Source organism: Chiloscyllium punctatum, chromosome 49 (assembly GCF_047496795.1).
Source record: "Chiloscyllium punctatum isolate Juve2018m chromosome 49, sChiPun1.3, whole genome shotgun sequence".
Classification (NCBI taxonomy): Eukaryota; Metazoa; Chordata; class Chondrichthyes; order Orectolobiformes; family Hemiscylliidae; genus Chiloscyllium; species Chiloscyllium punctatum.
Window position 1 is genome coordinate 61,630,133 of NC_092787.1, and position 24,825 is coordinate 61,654,957.

At 38.2% G+C, this 24,825-nt stretch overlaps 1 protein-coding gene across 5 annotated transcripts in view; it reads left to right on the forward strand.

The window, feature by feature from the left end:
* Window positions 1–20,895, forward strand: part of znf618 (zinc finger protein 618) — a 120,568-nt gene extending 99,673 nt beyond the window's left edge. For 4 of the 5 annotated variants that reach the window (XM_072565617.1, XM_072565619.1, XM_072565620.1 and 1 more), the window contains 6 exons: window positions 2,369–2,452; window positions 4,454–4,495; window positions 4,616–4,699; window positions 7,708–7,785; window positions 11,840–12,001; window positions 17,218–20,895. In XM_072565617.1, coding sequence (XP_072421718.1) covers window positions 2,369–2,452; window positions 4,454–4,495; window positions 4,616–4,699; window positions 7,708–7,785; window positions 11,840–12,001; window positions 17,218–18,734 — 1,967 coding nt within the window. In that variant the 3' untranslated portion in view covers window positions 18,735–20,895. The remainder of the gene's footprint in view (window positions 1–2,368; window positions 2,453–4,453; window positions 4,496–4,615; window positions 4,700–7,707; window positions 7,786–11,839; window positions 12,002–17,217) is intronic. The other variant, XM_072565618.1, reaches the window with a different exon arrangement.
* Window positions 20,896–24,825: the final 3,930 nt, after the last annotated feature.

Sequence of the window (24,825 nt, forward strand, 5' to 3'; positions counted from 1 at the left end):
TTATGATTAAGGATGAGAAAGGTTTTGGAACCACCTCGGAGCATTAATTATTTATTTGTCACTGCTATTCGCAACTTGATATGGCAGAGCTTTGATGTAGTTCATTGGTTGTGGAATTGCCTGATCCTGCCTAAACTTGTTGCTTTCACTGTTTAGCAACTGGTTTCAAAACCAGTTTTGATCAATTTTAGACAGGAAGGCTCTTTCTCCATGAGTATTACAACAATTTGTTAAGCAGCTCAACAAAAAAAGGTAGTCATGGAATCATGCAGCACGGAAACAGACCCTTTGGTCCATGTTATCTATTCTAACCAAACATCCCAATTTGACCTGGTCCCATTTGCCAGCATTTGGCCCATATCTCTCTAACCCCTTCCTTTGCATACCCATGTCTTTTAAATGTTGTAGTTGTACTAGCCACTACCACTTCCTCTGACAGTTTATTCCATACACACATCACCCTCTGCGTGATGAAATTACCCCTCAGCTCCTTCTTACATGTTCCTCCTCTCACCTTAAACCTATGCCCTGTAGTTTTGAACTCCTCTATCCTAGGAAAAGACCTTGACTATTAATCATTTTCCTAGAGTTTAAATGATTCTTGTTTCCCACTGACTCCACCTAACTCCAGTGGTTGCAAGATAGCTTCTAATGTTCTATTCCTTTTTCTTCAAATCTTTACAATGAATCTCTTCAAGTGAGCTCCTTTTATCCCGTGTGGCCATGAGTCTTGCTGTGTTCTGTTGTTACTTTAATGTTATTAATTGATTCAGCACGCAAATGTCTCATAGTTACAATGCAAACAGGATATCCTTGACACCTAAACATTGTTAACTTTTTCTTGTGCAACTGTTTGCACTTTATAAATTTGTAATTGTTCAGTTATAACTCCAAAGTTTATTGATCCAAGCAGTTAAAATATATTCTTTGATTACAGTTGATAACATAGTTTGGACATGTTCCTAACTGATGAAGGAGCAGCGGTCGGAAAACTAGTGCTTCCAAATAAACCTGTTGGACTATAACCTGGTAAAAACAATGACTGCAGATGCTGGAAACCAGATTTTGGATTAGTGGTGCTGGAAGAGCACAGCAGTTCAGGCAGCATCCAAGTAGCTTTGAAATCGACGTTTTGGGCAAAAGCCCTTCATCAGAAATAAAGGCAGTGAGCCTGAAGCGTGGAGAGATAAGCTAGAGGAGGGTGGGGGTGGGGAGAAAGTAGCATAGCATGACATGGTTGAAGAGCTTCAGGGCAGAGGAAATGACCTGGGAGTTGCAGTGGGAGAGGGACTCCCTGAGATTCTTGTAGAGAGAGGAGGAAAACTCACCTGGTGTTGTGTGATTTTTAACTTTATATTAGTTGAGGCAGTGTGATGGATATGCATTTGATCTGTACCTCTTAAGAAGTCCTATGTAATACTAACAGTTTGGAGAAATTCCAAATTAAACTTATGCCATGTTTTCATGAAAATATTAGTCCTAGAACTAAGTGAAAAACCTGTTTTCCTATTTCATAATTTGATGTATTTGTTTTGATTTTGTGGTGTAATTATACCACAATGGCTTGCTGTGACAAATGATGATGAGTAATGTGTGTTCAAATGGATTAAATCTAGAGGCACCTTTTTTTTCCCATCAAATTGAATTCTCATTAGTCCATTCAAAAGAGAGATCCTATAACAGTTACTACATGACTTTAGAAGCATGTTTGATAAAATTCATCTTCAGTAAGATCCTGATGTGAATGTAGTAAATTGCTCTGACAACTGGCCAGAATGCGTTTGTCTCATTAAATTGCCCACTTCTTCAGTCTTAAGGAGACCTCTCATTTGAACTCCACGTTTGCACTTGGGTATTATTTGATTGGCATCTATAAATTTCTTTAATGATTACACAAAGCATGTTGTGGGTCTTGCATATTGGATTGGATCAACATGTAGTCCAATTGGAAAGCATCCACCCTAGAAATATTAGCATTGGAAACCATATTATCCATTTCCCAGATTTCTTGATCAGAATCTAGATGGTCGCCTGCTAAGGTCAAAAAAGAACTTACTCCGATTCATAGAAGATTTAAAATAGCAGAAACTATGTTTTTGAAAATTGGACACGATTGTTTTTTCCAGTGTGATCATTGAGCTTGACTGTCTTAGAAGATGTACAACATTCTTCTACCTCAGTAAACAGAAATGCATATGTGCTTGCCAAGATTAATAAGTTATTTTGTTGCTAATATAAGAAATTGAAGATACTTCGTTATGTTTAATTTCAGCATTCAAAACAAAGAAACGATCTGGAAATCATTTATTCAGCGTATAATGTGCTTTTTGAAAAATAAATCTCATAATATTACTTTTAAATTGGACAGATGCAGAGAGCTCTCTCGGCAAAAGAAGTGAAACTAAACTATCAAATACATGTGAAGAAAATAACAGCTCTCAGAATTCTAGTGGTATGTATGATACATGAAGTAAATCTATAGCATAATCATTTAAATGTACTGTTAAAGGCTGGGGATCTGTACAGTAACTTAGTTATTATATCTATAACGATTTGCATTTATATCTGCCTTCTAACAAGGTAGATGATTTTAATCTATTTTAAATACTACTTTAAAGTTTGTTTAGAAAATGGTGTATGTAAGATCATAAATTTCAGTTTATGTACATGTTCATATTGGGAGAAGTGCTTGTAGAAGGTATAGTATTATTTCCAGTGGGCCAGTTAACCAGAGGCCGAAAAAGGCTGGTGAAATTTGAATCCAGCCAAAGAGTTTGGAATATAAAGCTAGTTTCTGCAAAGGTGACCATTGTTGCAAAAATCATCTGGTTCACTGATGTCCTTTAGGCGATGAAATCTATTATTCCTGTCTGGTCGTGACTATGTGACTCCAGATCTATAACAGTGTGGTTAACTTTTTACTGAACTTTGAAAAAGCCTACCAAAGCGTGTAGTTGAAGGCCCATTAGGAATGAGATGCAAATGACGGCAATGTCTGCTATGACCACCTCCTTTGAGAGGGTAAAGAAATAGATGTTAGAAAATCGCAACTACTTCAATACTGTCTTTTTCTTAATATCACCATCCTTGTGAATGAAATCCTGTCCCTGGTTGTCCGTTGTAAAAGAAACCAAAGATGCAAAACTGTTGCAGCAAAGTAGAAGTTTTCATCATCCAGGAATTTTGAAGTCTGAAATCCCTCCCCACATTACAGCCAAAAAGAAACCTACCTATTTAATAAAAACTAAAATATTCAAATGGGAGTGCTCTTATGCAGTTATTAGACAAGATGGGTTGTAGTATGAGCAGGAATTCACAAATTTTACAAGTACAAATTTCTAAAGTTGCACACGCTCTCGCTGTCTTGGGCGCTCACTCTCACTATCTCGGGTGCTCACTTGTTTGCTGTCTTGCACTCTCTCTTTCTCTCACTCCCTAATCACCCAATTATACCATAACTAGTAATAGAGGGATAATAAAACAAAGAATTGTGGATGCTGGACATCTGAAAGAAAAATCATTGCTGGAGAGACTCAGCAGATTAGGCAGCATCTGTGGGACAAAAGCAGAGTTAACATTTCAAGTCAGGTGACTCTTCATCAGAAAGTTAACTCTGTTTTCTTCCCACAGATGCTACCAGACCTGCAGAGTTTCTGGTTTTGTAAGTAATGGGGGATCAGTACTAATTTCGTGATATTTTAGTCATTTAATACTAATTTGTAACTTCCACTATGGCATGTCCAGTGTTGTTCAAGATAAGGGTTCTCAAAGCATTAACATTGGAGATTGCTTGGAGCTTAATGCAATCTGCCATAATAAAGACTTTGAGGGGGGTAAAGACAGAGTATTTTAGATACTCACTCTACAAGATTCTTTATCCATATGTTGCCCAATACTCTAATTAATAATATCAAACTTCTGTAACTTTACTTGACTGCTATAAATTATATATTATTCAAGATACAGATTTCTTATTTAGGCTCACTAGTGCATTTCCTCCATTGTTCTAAAGTATGTAGGTCCTTAGACCCAGTCAAGGAAGCAACAAACTGATGATGGTTGGCCTTGTAGCACATGCAATATCTACAGTATGAGCATCTGCATGAAAACTGTTACACGGTTGTCCAAAGAGTATAAAATTTATAGACCCATGACTCCTTAAATGGTTCCAGTAATTTTTCTTCTATTTAGAGTTACTAGTTTGCGCTTTGTTCAGTAAGTTATCCAAGAGGATCGGTATTGCAGCTATATTCACATTTTTGATTTTTAAATAAGTATATAAAGTACAATATAACTGTGGGGGGAAAAAAAGTTTATACTTAAAAGGAACAATCTGGATTCTTGCACATGCAGCATTACTACAAACTTCACTTGCATTTGGATTGTGTCTACCTGTTGCATCATAAATGCCTCTCTAAAGTGATTGCACTTATCTTTATAAATTGTTTTCCAGGAGGTACCAGTGTACAGAAGTCAGGTCCATCTTCTGCCAAAAGTAAGTCAAAATTGATCGATGTCACAGGCAGTCTTTGCTTTAACTTTTGTTGCAGGCTTGTGACACTTAACACAACAAAATCTTTACTTAAGTGAGATATGATTTGTTTAATATTTACAGATGGAGCCACATGTCCAGGCTGTGGAAGTGAACATAAACATTGTACCTGTTTAAGACAGCAGGCACATAATAGCAGAGCGAGAGGTAATTTATAAAGTATTGTATATGCAAATTAAAATGCTGAACATGCAATTATCTAGCAGTTAAACTCTATATTCTTTATGCATCAGTTCTTCTATGCGTAAATATACAGTGCAAATAATGATACTAAGTCATTATCTTATAGAATTATCTTGACCCAGATATTATTTAGATGCTACAAAGTCAGCTAAACTCCAAGATGTGAAATTTAGTTTGCTGGCATTAGTGAATTATCAGAAATTAGTATAACTCAGTTTAGTATAACTCAGTGTAGCATAAAGCCAATTGTAATTGTTGCAATTATATCACTGTTGATTCCTTTAAAAAAAACGTTTTTATATGGGTGTGTAATTGTATCCAAATTACTGGATGTGAAAAGATAGATTACTGTTTCAAGAGGAGATCTTTAATTCTGACAGCTTCCACCCATCAAAAATATTTAAGCTATTTTTCACATTTGTAAGGATCTACTGTAATATAAACATTTTCCTATTGAAGTAAATAAGGACCTCATGGAATTTGACAAGGTGGATTCTGAGAAGGCGTTTCTCTTTATAGAAGAGACTAGAATTAGAAGACACAGTTTGAAGTCTCACTTTTAATATAAAAGTGAAGGGGTAAGCAAATTGCCCGAGGGTCTTTACTCTGTTGAAATTGCTTCCCAGAAAACAGACTGGACTTGTTTGAGTTTATTCAAGGCTGTATTTGATATACCTTTGGTAGATAAGAAAGTCAAGGGTTATGGAGGACAGAAAGGAAAATAAAGTTGAGACCACAATAAGATCAGCTATGATCTTACTGAATGGCAGAGTAGGCTTTAATAGCCAGAATGCACACTTCTGTCTGAGTTCTTACTTTATTTTTTGCTTTCAACTACCTGAAGATGCAACTACACATCAAATTTTACATTCATTTATGTTTTGAAGCTATTTGCTTAATTTTACACTTGAAGGAAATAAAATCTAATATTCGCACACCTAGAAGCTTTCACAAAACATTTGTGAAATAGCTGCAGAAGTGCTTCTTAACCTGAAATGAAGTTCTTAACTCATTTTGCTACATAATGCCAGAAAAGGGCAAATCCAATTTGTTTTGTAGGTATATTAAAATAAAAGTTTAGAATTAACAAGTCTGGCTTTATTTGACCTAAGCCAGAAAATGTACTTTGAGTATTTTTGACATTATTTCAGCTCCAGAAACAGCTTTTGCAAGTTGGCTCATTTGCAGATGCTTAGTGTGAGTATGCAGGATAAGTGTCACTCATGCCAGACAGAAGCAGGAAGGTGCAAGATGCTCCAAACTTTAAAGCCTTTAACCCACATAAAATTAAACTATAAATATATTGATCTATCAGAGAGCGCAGCTGAGTGGTCCCATCCATTCAGTGAAGCCCCACCCAACATGAACAGATTTTGCTAGTTGTTGTCTTTCAGGTCTTCCATATTTGTGATATTCCTGCAAACCCTTTGTGGGTGGTCTTCAGGTCAGCAGTATTGCCAGAAAGGTGATTTAAGGTATTATGACATCACTCCCAGCACAATCCTTTAAGTAACAAGAAAGGCATGTTACGTGGAAGTGCCATGGGAGCTACACTAAATTTCCATCCCTGTATCTCACAAGAAGAATTCAATCCAGAATTCAGTCCTTCCAGAATACTTGGCAGGACAGTTGCTTTACGCAAGTTTAAAAGTAGCCAGATTGCACATATCCTCTGACTAAATCATTCTTGTTAATCTATCCTGACCAAATCTACATCATATAACATTTTGTTAATTAGAAGTTGTCATCATTTGTACTGACTCAATTACAGTTCCAACTTTTTTATTTTTAGCTCATAAAAACATTTTGTCCAAACTACAATACTTCCAACAATGTTAAATAATCAAATATATAGCTCCAAAATAAACTTTATGCCAGGATTTTTTTTAAACAGGGCAAAAACAAGGACTGCAGATGCTGGAAGCCAGAGACTAGATCAGAGTAGTGCTGGAAAAGCACAGCAAGTCAGGCAGCATCCAAGGAGCAGGAGAATTGACGTTTTGGGCATAAGCCCTTCAGGAATTCTTGATGAAGGGCTTATGCCCAAAACATTGATTCTCCTGCTCCTTGGATGCTGCCTGACCTGCTGTGCTTTTTCAGTACCACACACTCCAGTCATTTAATACTTCCCCTATCATCAACATAGTTCTATTAAGTGTTAGTAAAACTGTAGGTGATAAGTCTCACTTAATCTTGATATTCTGTATTGAATTTATGTTTATGCCATATAATTGTGTGTCAAACCAAGCAAAACTCCACAGTACTCAATCATAGCATGACTTTTTGTTCAGTTGTGACACATTAGGAAAAAGTTACAAAAATTGAATTCAATCATCTGAGCTGGATACTAATTATATTAACATATTGAATATTAGTTGACTAATTTATGATATTTTCTTGTGAAATTGGGGAATCGTTGATTTGATTTGAATGAATGCATTTGTTTTGTGTTAAAATGTCAGTTGCAACTTAGTATTTTAATAATTGGTACCTGTCTTTGAGAGAATCACCAACTTGCTCCAGCCAAATGGTGTAATAGTTATTGAATAATTCTATAATATGCATTGGAATGTAATTTCTCAATAGGAAATATGGTTTGTCACTGTGGGCAATTTTATTAAAGATTTTTCCCATCTGGTTTTCATATTTCACTTTTTAATTTTATGTTGTGTTTTCTTCTTTTCTCACCATCTATAGGAATTCCTGCATCCATGCAGCCTTTGGTTTGGGGGGCGGGGGGGGAGATTTCTCCTGGATATGCAATGTCATTATTTACAAGGGCTTATGAACATTATTTCACATTACTGCCCTGTAGAATCTACTTAAGACTGTTAAACGTTACCCCTCGGAAAAGCCAATGTGATGGTCACAATTGAAATTTGAATTTGGTATATTTTGTATTGGAGTACAGTACTCCATTGTTACATTGACTTCATCGTTTCTGATTTTTACTTTTTTCTGTTCCATTTAAGAGCAATACACCTGTGGGGCATGTGGGATTCAGTTCCAGTTTTATAACAATCTAATAGAGCACATGCATTCCCACACAGGTAAGGGCTTTTTCTTCCCCCTAATGATTGTTGATTCATTTACATATTAAACCCACTTCATAACATGCAAGTTCCATTTATTGTACTTCTATAAGGAATCATATTATATGCTGAAATTTCAAAGCTTTGCAAAAGATTCAACCAGATCTTGAGCAAGGTTGCCCACTTTATTATAATTCCGGACTAGATACTCCAAACTGTTAAACTCCCAGGTGGGAGAAATGATTTGGTTCTCCTTTGTTCAACAGTACCTTTGGTTATTTGCAACAAGGTTAATTGGAAAAGATTCACTTCTTTTGTGGATGCATGTCTCTCAGATCCAAATGAACTAGTGTTTTAACCAGGTTTAATATAATCAGATGTTCTTGAATGAACAAAAAGTGAGTTTAATAATTGCTACATTGAAGAAGAAACACTAACACACTGCACATACAAATAGATTAGAAACGAAGTGGGTCCAAAAAGATAAAAGTAAGATAAAAAGGTAAGCATTAATCTCTGAATTGAGCAACACGGGTGGATAATGAAAGATTCTTAACTCTGACCTTCTCAACATGCCAACACTCAAATCCAGCCTTGTTCCATACAAAAGCATTCAATCTCTCTAGCACACTTCAGTAGAGTTGAAACTGGCTTTTTAATCTCTGATTTTGTGAATTCTTCAAAGGGAGAAACAAAATATGTTTCCAATTTGGGACATCATCCACAGGGCGTGGTTGTTGTTGTTGAGCAAATGGCCATAAACCCACCTTTGTAGTCACAATAGATCACAGTCCAGCCTGTTTAAGTCGTCATGATTTGGAGATGCTATCACCTGATGAAGGAGCGTCGCTCTGAAAGCTAGTGTGCTTCCAATTAAACCTGTTGGACTATAACCTGGTGTTGTGTGATTTTTAACTTTGTACAGCCTGTTTAAAGTTTCTTTGATATCTTTAAATGTTACATCCTATTGGTCCCACACAGAATTTTTGCCAGTTAGGCACTGAATTTATGCCTTCAATTATTTTGTCTCTGTAGCAGTCCTCTTTATTTTGTTAAAAAGAAAGACATGTTTTGGGCTTAAATTATTGTAATACAAAAAAGGTATCTTTTTAACCTATAATTTTTTTTACAAGTGATATAAAAAATTCTGACTTTTTTTTATTTTGCCATATAAATGCTATGCAAAATAAAGACCTGCACTGAAATTTAGAAAGATTCATAGTTGTGGAGAGTGTATAGTTTATTTTGATAATATGTTTTGAAAGCAGCAGTCATATTTCAACAATTCGTAGTATTTTACAAATGAAGTTAACAAGCATTTTGAAAACACAGTCATTGTTACTTTTGGATCTTTTCATCTTACATTTATATGGATGGATGCAGCAGTTCTACATTTGAAAGGAATCAACAACTTAAATTGCAGAAAAAAAGGTGCTAATTAGTTAGCAAGTCAGCTCTGATTTTAGAGGTATTGCCATGGAGAATACACCAATAAATTACTGTCCCAAACAAGCACAGATAATGCTAGAGAAACGCAGCAGGTTTGGCAGCCTCTGTGGAGAGAGAAAGAGTTAATGTTTTGAGCCTGGTCTGACTTGCTAGGAAAGAAGTGATGATCTTGAATTGCTTATTAATGGAAAACTTAGCATACTGTCACTTGTTCTGCAAATATTCTCCAAAATTGAATCACTTTTACTATTGAGGGTGATGTTCTGAGTTTTTCAAACACAGGCTGATGAGTATGATCAGTAATGTACCTACTGTGGACAGCTGGAGGAATATGTTCTTTGATACCACTATTGATCATTGGAACGTACAGCCTGCGTACTTGTGCTGCACTAATACTAATTTAAGATTGATCGGTCAGACAACCAATATGCTAGCTATAAGTTACATATGTTGAAAAACCTGGGCCTTCCACAGCAAGAAAAAGGAACATGTATGGGCATTCTGCCAGTTTCGTATTCAAGAGAAGTATGGCAGATTTTGATGTTTCTCCATGGCAGTGCCTCAATTAATCTGGGTTAACTTGTCAGTACCCTTTTCTCAGAGTGTTAATTTTTATTCCCTTCATTTTTAGCATGCTTGCACCTGTCTTTATAAACACAAGACAAAACATTTCAACATCATGTCTGTTTTCAGCAATATTCAATTCACTACCAAATAACTATTTAAGATAAAATTTTAAATTATATCATTTGAAACACATCAAGCCTTGATGTTTATTAATTGCAGATGAATCATATGATATAATTAGCTATTTCCAATCTCATTTAAAATATGTGGAAGTGCAATGTTTTTAAAGTTAACAGATGAATGATGTTTGCTGAGCTAGTCCAGAATATATGGAGATTTAGAACAGAGACATTTGCCTTTTTTGCTACAAGAAGTGCTTCTTTTAGTCTAAATTCTTTAACATTTGTGATCAACTTCGTGGGAAGCCATAATTAGCCTTTCATTCAGAAAGTGAGGCTGGAGAGATCCGGTATGATTTGCAAATAAATTTTTCCTTCCTTGTAATTCTGATCATGTGATGCTTGTGAACCTTTGGTTCCTGTTCCAAGTTCTATCCAGGAAATCATACAATGTCATTTTCTTATCTACGTCCTTAAGAATTGGGTCACCCTTAGTGCAGCAATATTTTTCAAATGCATGATTTCTCTGCGGATCCTAGCTATTGACCAAGCCTACCAACCAGTTTAACCCTGATCAATTTGGCCCTCAAAACCTAGACAAATTAGAATCAGTCATACTTACATCCTCAATCAGATATCAAATTGTGTTAAGGTCAATAACATGAGAGAAATTGAGACTTTTGTGAACACTCATTTAAGCATTCTGTGTGGTCCCTAAGGTTTCAAGCAACACATCTATACGGCATGTTGATACTTCAGCTCCAATGTATACCTAAGGGACCTATTAAATAATGCCCAAAAAAGCAACTCCCAATAGGTCTGTTGAATATATATTACAGTGCTACCATCAGGAAGTCTAAGGCTTAATGAACATTCTGAAAAAGTTGTCCATAGGGGACACATGCATTGCAGCTAGAAAGAGGCATCTTACTGATCTTCAAAAATTAGGTTGCAGGTCTGTCTTATTCTTATGAAATTCCTTCCTCTACTCCTTGTGTGTCTCTCTAGAAAGAAGTTTATCCCATTTTTGGATCTGTTGGTAGGATATGAGTGTCATATCTTGAGAACGTTGTGCTTTAGTCTGACAAAAAATACAGAAGAACTGTGGATTCTGGAAATCTGAAGCTAAACAGAAATTGCTGGGAAAATCTCAGCAGATCTGATAGCATCTGAGGAGAGAAGACCGTACCGTTTTGAGTCTAGTGACCCTTCAGAACCTCAGTCATGGACCTGGAATGTTAACTCTGATTTCGCTCCACAGATGTTGTCAGACCTGCTGAGATTTTCCAGTGGTGACTTTGAGGTATCTTTGTTCTCTTAATGCACATTTTCCACATAATTTGATTTGATTCACTACAGTGTGGAAACAAGCCCTTCGGCCCAATAAGTCTACGCCGACCCTCCGAAGAGCAACCCACCCAGACCCATTCCCCTACATTCACCCCTGACTAATGCACCTAACACTACGGGCAATTTAGCTTGGGCAATTCACCTAACCTGCATATCTTTGGACTGTGGGAGGAAACCCATGCAGACATGGGGAGAATGTGCAAACTCCACACAGGCAGTTGCCTGAGATGGGAATTCAACCCGGGTCCCTGGCGCTGTGAGGCAGCAGTGCTAACCACCGTGCCACCCTAAATGCATGCAAAGGCAGATTATTTAAATGAACTATGTGCAACCAGAAATAACTGGATGTGTGATGACACCAGTGTATAGTGTGACAATATATCAAGATAAAAACTAAGTCATTTGCAACTGTCTTTTTGCCTTGCCTTCTGAACCTACCTCCTCTCCCACCCCAATCAAAATGGCTGTTATGATCACACTCTAATGATGTCACGAGTTTATTCCAGACAACTTAAATTCCTACAAAGTTGTTAATCCTCTCTTTGTTCTCTGTAGCCTTGTAATCCATTTGATTTATTTTATTCTAGCTGATAATGAAAACAGCTTAGCAATTAAACAGGTGCAGCCACCTCGCACCGCTGCTGCAACTACATCTACTTCTACTTCTGCTACTACTACCACCACAGCTGTTGCTGCTCCTTCCCCAGAAAAGAAGAATGCTGTTTCCCAGAGCAACTGCACAAATGATGGTATGTACTGTAAAAGCACTGGGTAGATGGGAGGAAAAAACTTTTCGGTGTCTAATGTGAATACATTGGTGTCACCTGAGCTTGAATCTGGACTTCATTTTCTAACTAATTCTGATCAAAACAAAATGTTAAGCATACTGAATAACACCATACTTCAGAATGGTAGAAAATGAATTTGTTGTAGAATTCAGTTTCGCAAACTGCCCTGTTCAGGAGTGAAGCAAGTGGCAGTTTAGCACTTAGAGTTAATACAGCAACACAGATATTAGGAAGGTAAATAACTCTCATTTCAAGTTCACAAGTGCTTGCCTCAGCATGTGAAGACTAAATGATAAATGAAGTGGGAATAGGTGGAATAATATGTCTAAGCAAAAAAGCAAATTTGAGGGCAGTTCAATCCGTTTTTTGAAGAGTCTGCTTAATAAGTAAAGGTGCAATGAACTGGAAGTAACAAAACTGTTGCACATAGTTTTCTATTTTGTCCAAATTGGATCCTTGATTTAACTTATTCATTTTCTGTACATCTAGTCCAAAATAAAAGTATTCACCAAATAGGCACAGAAGAAAATTGTATTTTTAGTCAAAGCATTGGAATGCATTGGAATGTCCTGCATCTAAGATGGTCACTCCATTCATACTTGAATGCAAAGTGGAAAAAAAAGGGTAATGCTTTACTGAAACATATCAAACTTTCACTTTGTCAAATTTTAGTGACAACATTGATTTTCGTGAATCATGTAATGCGCCAGGTAATTTAATAGATTTAGTGATCAAGGCAATGTGACTGGGTTAAGAGAATAACTGGATGCATAATTACAAGTGATATGGGAAAACATTTGTATAATTTGAACATTTACCTTTTAAAAATGCAAGACCTCCATTAACTATCAGACTTTATGACTTAAATAACTTCCTAACTAGACAAGAATATACAATAATGAAGCTAATCTTTTTAGTACTAGTTAAGAACGATGACTGGTACCAAAGCAAAAATAAATAAACACACAGAATACTACTATGATTCAGCTTTGCACAACTTCTTGTACCTAATCCAGACAAATTAATGTTAAGTGACTTTGGAAGGATAGCTATCTGTACTCAGCTTTTAGTTCTTGAAGACTTGAGGAATTTCATCAAGAATTATTAATTCTTGAAAGTTTTGAGATAGTCAGCCTGCAGAGCCTGACTGTGTTACTTCACAGCTTTTTGTAAGGTATGTTTGATGAAATCTCAATGTCTTTAAACATTAAATTGGATGCTTCAGACTGATTCCAAATTTTGTGTGATATAAGGGGCCACCTACTGATCACGGTTGCTTTTGGATCCCGTTCAATCCTTTCAGTTTTAATTTGTGCATTTATATTTTGCTGCTGGTATTTATGGTTAATGGAATTCTCTTCTTCAAACATTATTTGAAAGAAAAGTCATTCTACCTCTCCCCATCTCTCTTGCTACATATCTCTCTCTTGCACATGCACCCCAAACCTACTGCCACTAGATTATTAATCTAGAGACCCAGATAATGTTCTGGGGACCCAGATTCAAATTCCTGCATGGCAGATGGTAGAATTTGAATTTAATTTAAAAATTCTAGAATTGAGAATCTACTGATGATCATGAAACCATTGTCAATTGTTGGGAAAAACACATCTGGTTCACTAATGTCCTTCAGGTAAGGAAATCTCACCTGGTCTGACCTACATGTGTCTCCAGACCCAGAGCAATGTGGTTGACTTTCAGTTGCCCTCTGAAAGTCTCAAAGAAATGAAACTGAATGGATCACTCAGCACCAACCTAGGTACTGGAAAAGGCAATGGCAGAAACAGCCCTGTTGACACTACTAGCATCTGGGGTGCTAGTGCCAAAATTGGGAGAGTAGTCTCATAGACTAGTTAAGCAACAGCCTGATGTTGTCTGTCAGATATGATTGTGAATATGACTATGTTCCAGGCACCACAACCACTATTCCTGGATATGTTCTGTTCCCTTCAGCAGTATAGATCCAGCAGAGGTGGCAATACAGTGATATACAGAGTTGCTGTGCGAGTCCCCAACTTTGACTCCAGACACTATGAAGTTTCATGGCTTCAGGTTAAACATGGACAAGAATAACATTGCTGATTACCATGTACCATCCTCCCTCAGCTGATGAATCAGTACTCCTCCATGTTGAACAGCACTTGGAGGAAACACTAAGGGTGGCAAGGGCAAAAAATGTATTCTGGGTGCGGGATTTCAAAGTCCACCACCAAGAGTGACTTGGCACCAGTACTACTGATCAACCTGGTCGGGTCCTAAAAGGCATAGCTGCTAGACTGGCGTCTGCTACAGGTGGTGAGGTAAGCAACAAAAGAGAAAAATATTCTTAACCTCCATCCTTACCAATCTGCCAGATGCAGACGCATTTGTCTGTGACCGTATCAATAAGAGCGGCCACCGCACAGTCCTTGCAGCGATGAATTCCTACCTTCACATTAAGAATAATCTCCATTGTGTTGTGTGCCACTATCATTGTGCTAAGAGGCACAGAATTCGAACAGATCTAGCAATTCGAGCCTGGGCATCCCTGAGGTAGTTGCAGCAATGTTACAGCAGCAACATTGTACCTCAGCACAATCTGTAACCTCATGACCCAGCATATTCCCCCATTTAACCATTACCATCAACCCTGGCTCACTGGAGAATGCAGGAGGGCATGTCGGGAGCAGCACAAGGCATATCTAAAAATGACATGTCAACCTGGTGAAGCCACCAAACGGGACTACGTGCATGAGCAGCAAGTGATAGAGCTGAGTGATCCCACAACCAGCGGATCAGATCTAAGCTGTGCAGTCCTGCTGCATCCAGTTGTGGACAATTAACTCATTAGAGGAGAAGGTTCCACAAATATCCTCATCCACAACGTGGAAGAGCCCAACACACCAGTGCAAAAGATAAGGCTGAAACTTTTGCAGCAATTTTCAGCTAGAAGTGCGGCTATTTTGGCCGCCTCTTGTGGTCCCCAGCATTACAGATACCAGTCTTTAGCCAATTCGATTCATTCCACATATTATCAAGAAAAGTTTGGAGGCACTGGATACTGCAAAGGCTATAGGTCCTGACAACATTCCAGCAAGAGTCCTGATGATGTGTGCTCTAGAACTTGCCGCTCCCCTAGCCAAGTTGTTCCAGTACAGTCACAACACAGGCATCTACCCGACAATGTGGAAAATTGCCCAAGTATGTCCTGTACATAAAAAGCAAGACACATCCAACCTGGCCAATTACCACCCTACCAACCTATTGTCGATCATCAGTAAAGTGATAGAAGGTGTCGTCAACTATCAAGCAGAACCTGCTCAGTAATAACATGCTCAGTGATATCCAGTTTGTGTTTCACCAGTGCCACTCAGCTCCTGACCTCATTACAGCCTTTGTTCAAACATGGACAAAAAGAGCTGAATTTCAGAGGTGAGTGTGACAGCCCTTGACATCAAGGCCATGTTCAACTGAGTGTGGCATCAGGGAGCCCTACAAAACTGGAATCCTTGCGTATCATCAGGGCAAACTTTGCAATGGTTAGAGTCATACCAGGCACATAGAAAGATAGTTGTAGTTGTTGGTCAACCATCTCATCTCCAGGACATCTCTGCAGGTGTTCCTCAGTGTAGTGTCCAAGGCCCAACCATCTTCAACTGCTTCATCAAAGATGTTCCCTCCATCATCAGGTCAAAAGGGGGGTTGTTCATTGTGCAAAAATAAATGTTCAGCACCATTCACGACAACTCAGACACTGAAGCAAAATGTGTCCAAATGCAACAAGATCTGAACAATATCCAGGCTTAGGCTGACAAGTGGCCAGTAACATTCATGCCACACAAATGCCATCACCAATAAGACAATGTAACCACCACCCCTTGAAATTTAATATCATTACTAATTCCCCCACTAACAACATCTTGGGAGTTATCATTGATCAGAAACTCAACTGGACTCACCACATAAATACAGTGGCTACAAGAGCAGTCAGATGCTAGGAATACTACAGCAAGTAACTCACCTCCTGTCTCCCCATAGCCTGTCCACTGTCTACAAGGTGCAAGTGAGGTGTGTGATAAAATACTCTGCTTGCTTGGATGAGTGCATCCCCAAAAACACTCTAAGCTTGGCATCATCCAGGACAACGCAGCCTGCTTGCTTGGCACTATATCTGCAAGCATCCATTCCCTCCACCACTACTACTACTCAATAGCAGTAGTGTGTATTATTCACAAGATGCACTGCAGGAATTCATCAAAAATCCTTAGAAAGCATCCTCCAAAGCCATTGCCATTTCCATCTAGAAAGACCACCACCTTCAAGTTCCCCTGCAAGCCTCTCACCATCCTGACTTAGAAATATATTGCTGTTCCTTCACTGTCACTGGGTCAAAATCCTGGAATTCCCTCCCTAATGCATTGTGGGTCAACCCACAGCAGATAGACTGCAGTGGTTCAAGAAAGCAGCTCCCCACCAGCTTCTCAAGGACAACTAGGATCAGGTAATAAATGCTGGCCCAGCCAGTGACACCCACATCCCACAAAGTGAATACATTCTTTTTTTAAAAATCACTGAGCATGTTATATCCAAGCAAGCATAATAACAATTTTGTTAACCTGATGAAATTACTACGGTCAACAATTAAACAATCTCTATGATTGTAACTATTAGGGGCCTTGTGTAGCTATCAGAAAGTTCAATGAGTTGAAAAGGCGTCTAGAGCAGCTGTGAAATAAGAACAAAACCGATCTGATCTGTAGGAAGTTCTGGAGTATTTACCATAAATTGTACTAGATGTTGTTTTTAATTATAAAATTTGTGGGCCTAATTGGTATCCACTTCAATACGATTCCTGAATCAGTACTAATATTGTTTTACAACTGTATAATTCAATGTCGTTTTATTTCACCCTCAGAATGAAATTGATAAGAGTCTGAGGTTTTGTAGCTGTTGTTGGCGATGGCTGTTTAAGTATACAGTACAATGCACATGGAAAGTATTTTGCCACGGCATCTGGCTTCTGCACGCTAAACTTTGGAGAGTGGGTCTTTTCAGTTGATAATGGAAATTCACCCATTCAGATGGTGAAACTTACAAATGAGACTGTTACTGCAGTAATTTCCAGTTTGTAAAGTTTGATGGGAGAATTTCTATCAGTTCGAATTTCTGTTTGTATAATGATTTATTTTCATTTGCAGTGAATAGCTCAGTCCTTGAAAAAGAGCGCCAACTCATTGCTGAGAAGTTGCTCAAAGTAATGTGTTCTGATCTGAACGCACTGACTGTGGTAAACGGAAAAGACTTTGTCAAACTTGCTCAGACACTTGTTGATGTTGGTGCACGTTATGGATCCTTTCCTGTGGCTGATATCCTTGGGGATATGAATACACTTGCTCTGAAACATCTGCCCAGAATGTACAACCAGGTGAAAGTAAAAGTCACATGTGCACTTGGAAGCAATGCGTGCTGGGGAATAGGTGTCACCTGTCATTGTCAGAATGTTGGCCCGGAGTCGTACTACATTCTAACAGCACATCAAGTAGAGGGATTGCAAATGAAAAGATACGTGCTTGGCATTAAAGAAGTGGATGGCAAAGAAACTGGTGAGCAGGTTCACCAATGGGTATTGAATGTACTTTCAGAATTTGTCATGTCAGAGATGCGGATAATTTACGTCACGGATAGCAAAGTCAGTTCAGCTACACTCTTGAAAGCTGGTATGTGCCTGCGATGTTCAGCTTGTGCATTAAACTCAACAGTAAGGAGTGTGCTTAATGAAAGGACATTACAAGCACAAAACATGCCAGAAGTTACTGAACTTGTGAGCAACTGCATACAGTTAATGAGCTCACTTGAACAAGATACCGTCTGTCCAGAGTTATCCAGCCTTCTTGAAGGGCAACAGGTTCCCTGTTGCTGGAATTCTGTTGCAGATTCTCTCCTCCTTGTACACGAGAAGTACGAACAGTTACGAGAATTAATCAGTGGAAGGAAAGAACTCAAGCACCTCCAAAATTGTAATAAGGGTTTGTTGAGCAACCTCACAGCCATTTTGGCTCCAGTAAAGCAGGCCGTGATAGAGCTGAGTTGTGAAAATAGACCAACATTACAGCTTGTGCTCCCAACCTATATAAAATTAGAGAAACTTTTCACTTCCAAAGCTAATGATGCTGGCACTGTAAGTAAACTCTGTCACCTTTTTCTGGAGTCTTTAAAGGAGAACTTTAAAGTGGAAACTGCTCATAAAGTTGCAATGGTCCTTGATCCACATCTGAAGCATTTACGGTCCGTGCCACACTACCAACAAGAGGAAGTAATCAATCGAGTTTGTGAAATGATTTCAGATATTGGACAGTCATGTGAAGATGCCATTGAATTTCAACCTGCAAGAAAAAAAGTGTGTGGAATTAATGAAAACCTGAAAACACCACCAAAGAAAGAGGTGAGCCAAGATGAGCGAAAAGATGAAGTCTTTCAATATTTAAAGGAACCTGTGCCCAATAAAACTGTGGATCTGTTCAGTTACTGGTCAAATGCCACTCAAAAGCATCCTAAGTTAGCCAAACTTGCCTTTTGGCTTTTGGCTGTGCCAGCTGTTGGTGCAAGAAGTGACTGTATGCAGAATTTTGGTGAGACATTTTCAGGAAAGCAAAGAGGGCAGCTGACACCTGAGGTTGTGAATAAACTAATGTTTTTGAGATCAAACTTGCAGTAGCTGCCTCTCTGACCTATTGGTGCTCTCAAGCAGAACTAAACCCAGGTGGTGAAGTCAGTTTTATTACATAACCTTTTCTTACTGTGATAATTTTTGTCTTCTTTCTGTGGTTGGGCCACTCTGTATTTGTTAAAATGTTCTGGATGAGCTGCCCTCATGACTTGCTTAGTTTATTCAGTGAGTGGCTGGACCATGCAGACCAGGAATGGCCCAGATTTGATCCCTTGTCTGTGCTGAGATAATGAGAGAAGAGCTGCAACTGCTTTTTTGGCCATGTTACTATTAATCTAAATAAGTAGTTAGAAGCATACTGATCATAGAACATGTGTCCCTGAACTAAGGATTTAAGTTGTATTGGTTGCACAGTTTGCAACAAATTGATTAATCTTACATTTTAATTGAAGCCATCCTGCCAAGATTGGAGCATGCATTAAGCTACAGGAAAGCTGTGGCTTGTCCATTTTGTGCTTCCAGCAACCACCAGGGTCAAATCTGTGTGATCTCTGTCTTTGTTACTGTTGTCTCTGGTTATACCATATTTATGTGTACCAAATGCACAAAGAAGAAAATAGTTCTTAACTGTTAAAAAATAGAATGGTTAATGAGAAATGAAAAAATTGATTTTCAGCCAAAGCTAGAATCCTCCATGGTACTACACTCAGCCTGTGCTCTCCTGGTTTGTTTTGATGGCCATCTTTAATATAGGCAATTGTCTAAAATTACAATGTAAACAGATGGTGCTGTTGTATATTACTTGTCAAAATCAATGGAGCAGTTATCTTCTACATTGACATATGTCTATTGTTTCAGAAGTGGTTATCTGACAGTCATTTATATAGTTAAAATGTTATGTTCTCTGAATAGGAAGTTCCCAGGCTATAAAATTTGATGTCCAAGTTAGTGGAACTTGAGAATTGAATATTAAATATTTATCTAGCTGAAAATCTGACTTTCAGATATCTGCTGAATGTATTGAAGAAAAGGATTTCACCAAAGTAGCTCCTTTTGAAATATACGAGGGACATTGGAAAATACTGAACACTTGTTTGATTTTAACTGGTCTTATCTTCAACTCGCAAAGCCATATACTAAAAACCAAATATTAACATACAACAATCCAAAAATACATAGCGTGACAGTACTGTAACAAAAGTGACTTAAGACCTTAAACATGAAACACAACAAATGACCAAAAACAAAACACTGTATAAGCAGCTCCTTTCCCAGACCTATTTTTGTGCAATGTAACTCTTGATCCTGGGTAGAAGCTAGTATCAAAACAGATGGAAACTCATAGAAGGACCACTATATATCAAGTATTTATTGGTATTTCCCTGCAAAATTCTTTATGAAAGAAACGAAGTGCAGTTGCGTTTACAAGGTGGTTATCTGCTCCCAGGAGCTACTTGTTATTCCAAGGCTTTTCATCTTCTCACTGAGGCTTGGTCCTCCTTACAGTGCTGCATTAATGCTCTTGCAAAGGTTTGTGCAAGTTAATGTTTTTCTATAAAAAAGGTTCTTTGAATATTACCCAGCAGGAGTATGTCATTGCACATAGAAGTCTCCATTTGACAATGTCTGTATAATTCAAGCATACTTTCTAAAATATTTTGAACCTCAGATATCCTACCAAATACAGGAGAGTACCCATGGGCTAATTGCATTCATGATTAAAGTATTAGGTCATTGAACCAGATGTTCAAAGTCTGAATGGTGTCCAATAGATTCTGAGAGTAATTTTGAATGGTTTTCTTAATATATGGATTTTTTTCCAACTCACAAATATACAGTCTGCCATTTAATGTATTCCTCAGATGAAAGTTGTACAACAAAATTCTTTTTTCCAAGTTGTTCCATGACCTTTTGCTGTTGTGCAGATTGTGTCAAACTTTTTGAAAGCAAAGAAAGACACAAATACTATACTATTTGATAATGTTTCAAGCTAGAAGATATGTAAAATTTTGATTTTAATACAAGGACACTGTAGTTGTATTAGAACTCTATGAATAGGAAGTTATATTTAAAATTGATTTGTTCAAAAGAGTACCAATTACTAAAGTAAATTGTTATTAATCCTGTGCAGCCAATCTTTAAAACAAACAAGCTGCTTGTTCATCTGTATATACGAATTAAACTAAAATGACAATATGTTGAACTGAAATTAATTGTGTTGTTTAAGTGTGTTTACAAAATGAGAGATTTTCCACTTTTCCCTTAGAATTAAATCCACTAGATGTTATGTCAAAGTATACGCCCATTTGGCCTGTTGAGGTCATACAGATTCCCTGTAGAGTATAGAGCCATCTGGTCAGTTACATTCTCTTGCTATCTTCATGGTGCTCTGCATGTTTGCTTTCCTCAAGTGTGTATCTAGTTTATTTTTAAGATTATTGATCATCTCACCTACCACTTTCATAGGCAGTCAGCTCCAGATCAATAGCACTCACTGCATAAAATAATTCTTCATTACTCCCTCCTGCTCTTGTCCAAATCCTTAAATCTGTCATGCCTCATTATTGTACAAAAAGCTAGTGGAAGCGACTTTTCCTACCTTATCCAAATCTGTTGTCATTTTGCCCATCTCTATTGAGTCTCCCTTCAATCTCCTGTGTTCCAAAAAGAGCTACAGCTTTTCGAAGGCAGCCTAATCCCTCATCTCTGAATTGCCTCTACTTTCAGGTTAAGTATAGAGTGCAGTTTCAAAATTTCGAACAAATTCTATTTAATTAAGATCTTTCAGGAAATTAGTTGGAGACACAAACCATCTACTTCAGGGGAAATAATGTATTCAAACCTGCAACCTTCTGCCACCATGTACAAAGTCTCTGGATAATATAATTTTCATACTTAAGCAGAATTCACCTGTATACATGTCTATACATTCTAAAAATAAAAAATACATAGTTGATGAAAATTGAAAAGATATATCAACTTAAGCAGTTTAAATGCTTTCTACTCCACCTCTATCATATTAAAATTACAAAATATTTGTGTTTAGAATCCAGAGTAGGTATTCCAAATAGCCTTCATTTTCTTGACCATGGACATTTGTCTAGCTGTGGTGCTGTCCAGAAACCTGGCTAGTGTTTCCTCTGCTGTTCAAATATATTTTTTTCTTTAAAATGGAACAATCTATTTCTACAGTAGCTTGTGGAGGTATTATATGAAATGAATAGCATACATTATGACCATTTAAATAATCTTACTTCAATAAAAGTCCTCTGATTAAAAGTAAATTGCCCCAGAGCTTGACATATGTGGAGCCACTTTTATTGTAATGGTTGAATATTGTGTAAGCTCAAAAGTTTGGTCAGCAACTTTCATTCTGACTTGGATTGATCTAGTGGGTCTAGCACTAATGCAGAGAGGCCCTACATGTGCTTGCGGTATTGGTTTATCGGAATTGTGGCTCTCACAACTGGGTCTTTTTCAGTTCCAGCCCTAAACTGCTCTTAATCCCTAGCTTCATGCCTGTTATAGAGTCATAGAGGTGTACAGCACGGAATATTTTATTTCCTTTGTTAGTGAATATAGTAGGAGAATTTACCAGTTGCTGAATTAAAACCCATTTTTATTCTGCTTATTAATACAATTTTAGCAACTATAGTTCTACAGCCCTTAGCCCTCCAGAATATGTTGCAAAAGCTAGCAATTCCAATAAGTATTTAGTTAGTCCTTATGCAAACTTTAACAGCTAAAACATCATCTTTTTCCTTCAGGAATCATCAGATATTCAGTATTGTGATGGATAAATCCATTTATTCTCACTGAACACTTCTCCATTCAGGACTCTTGCCAAAATGAAAAAAAAGTCATCAACAATGTTTCCAGTTTCTAAAGTTCATCGTCACATGGTATCTATACAAATACTCCCTCTCTCGGCTTTCATTTCTGGGTATATTCAATATTCTGTACATCGTAATGACAACCACAGCTACTTTGACTGCACTTTCCCACATTATGCTCCTTGTCTGGACTTTCCTCCATTTTCCACTTTCTTTCATTCTCCTACGATCTCCAGCTTTACTACATCTATTCTGACAATGCAACCTTATATAATAATTAATATGCCTTTGTTCTGCCTCAACTGAGGATCCCACCCACTGTTATGATGCTCAACTGTATCTGTTTCATTTCATGCACCATTTCTAATTAGAAACCCTACAGTGTGGAAACAGGCCTTTCTGCCCAACAAGTTTGCCACCACCCCTCCAAAGAGTAACCCTCCCAGACCCATTCCCTTACCCTTGACCTGTATTTACCCTTGACCAATGGGCAATTTAGCACACCTTTTGATTGTGTGAGGAAACAAGAACACCTGGAGGAAATCCACGCAGACACTGGGAGAATGTGCAAGCTCCACACGGGCAGTCGGCCGAGGCTGGAATCAAACCCCAGGTCCCTGGAGCTGTGAGGCAGCATTGCTAACCACTAAGCCACTGTGTCTGTTGCATTCCACTGACCCCCAGTACTATGACAGGGTTGGCCTTGTTGTCTTTCCACCCACAACAGCCTCTCTATTCAGTGGATCACACTTTGGCATTTTTGCCATGACCAGGATGGTGCAACTGCCAAGCACCATTCCCCTTTTATCACCTTGATCCACTCCTTATTCCCTCCCTTTCCCACAGTATTTTCCATGTAAATTTTGGAGTTACAGCATCTGTTCTTTTACCACTTATGTTTCTCAGTATTCAAGGCCCTGAGCACTTCATCCAGATTAAAAGTGAATTAGTTGAATTTTCAATCTAGTCTACTGTATTCACTGCTGTCAGTGCAGCCTTCTCTACATGGGGCGGGGGGGGGGGGGGGGGGGGGAGTCAAAATGTAGATTGGTAACTACTTTGTGGAGCACTTGCTTAGTCCACAGGTGTGGCCACAAAACATTGAGTTAACTATCTTTTAATTATTGACCTTGCCCCTATTCTGAGCTCTCTGTCTTTGGCCTCCAGAGTGTACTGTTGAAACATATAGTAAGCTTGAGGACTAGCATCGTTACTGTCTCCCAAACAAAGAATGAAGCTGAACAGTTCCAGATCATCCCATCTGCCCTGATTTTTGTTTTCTTTTTCTCTGCTGGTTTTGATTTCTCTTCACAGAGGAAAAAAAACAAACATTTGAGTCTGTGGTTACCCTTCCTCAGAACCAGAGTTCTGAGAACAGGTCATCGGAACTGAAACATTAACTTGTGAGAGTTCTCTTCACAGATGCTGCCAGACTTGCTGAGTTTTTCCAGCAACTTGTTTTTGTCTCCCTACTATTGTATTCCCTCCTCCTCACGATAAACAATAATATTTTAACTTTTTATACTAATTAGCTGCACACTAGTCTTTACAATTAACGTCTGAGAATGTAGAGAACCAACTGCATCTTAGCTCTGCAGTCTTTCACCATTTAGATAATGTGCTTTTACCATCCTTTCATCTAAGTAGTTTATACAATTTATAAACAGTTGAGGTCCCATCACTGATCACTGTGGCACACCCAAAAAAGACTCATTTCTGCCTACTATGTTATTCCAGATGGCCAGACAATCTTCTATCCATATCAATATTTTACTCCCCAAACCATGAGCTTTTATTTTCTATGATTTATTTTTGTTGATGTTTAAATGACAATTGAGACAGGTAGCTGAGGATCAGACTGCTGTGCTCATTTCCCTGAGAATGCAACAGGTATCTTCTTCAAAGTTTGGGAGAAGATTTGTAGTTCGGGTGCTCGTTGTTGTGGTTCTGTTCTCCGAGCTGGGAATTTTTGGTGCAGACATTTCGTCCCCTGTCTAGGTGACATCCTCAGTGCTTGGGAGCCTCCTGTGAAGTGCTTCTGTAGTCTTTCCTCCGGCATTTGTAGTGGTTTGAATCTGCTGCTTCCGGTTGTCAGTTTCAGCTGTCCTTTGCAGTCATGCAGGAACCGGAGTTGTTCGCATGTGGCGCTCAGGTGGTTGGCACAGGATTCCCATTTCCTGGCTTGGCTTAGCGTCTCTCACCTGTAGGTGTTCAAAGTTTGTGCGAAGATTTGTAGCTCGGGTGCTCGTTGTTGTGGTTCTGTTCACCGAGCTGAGAATTTCTGGTGCAGACGTTTCATCCCCTGT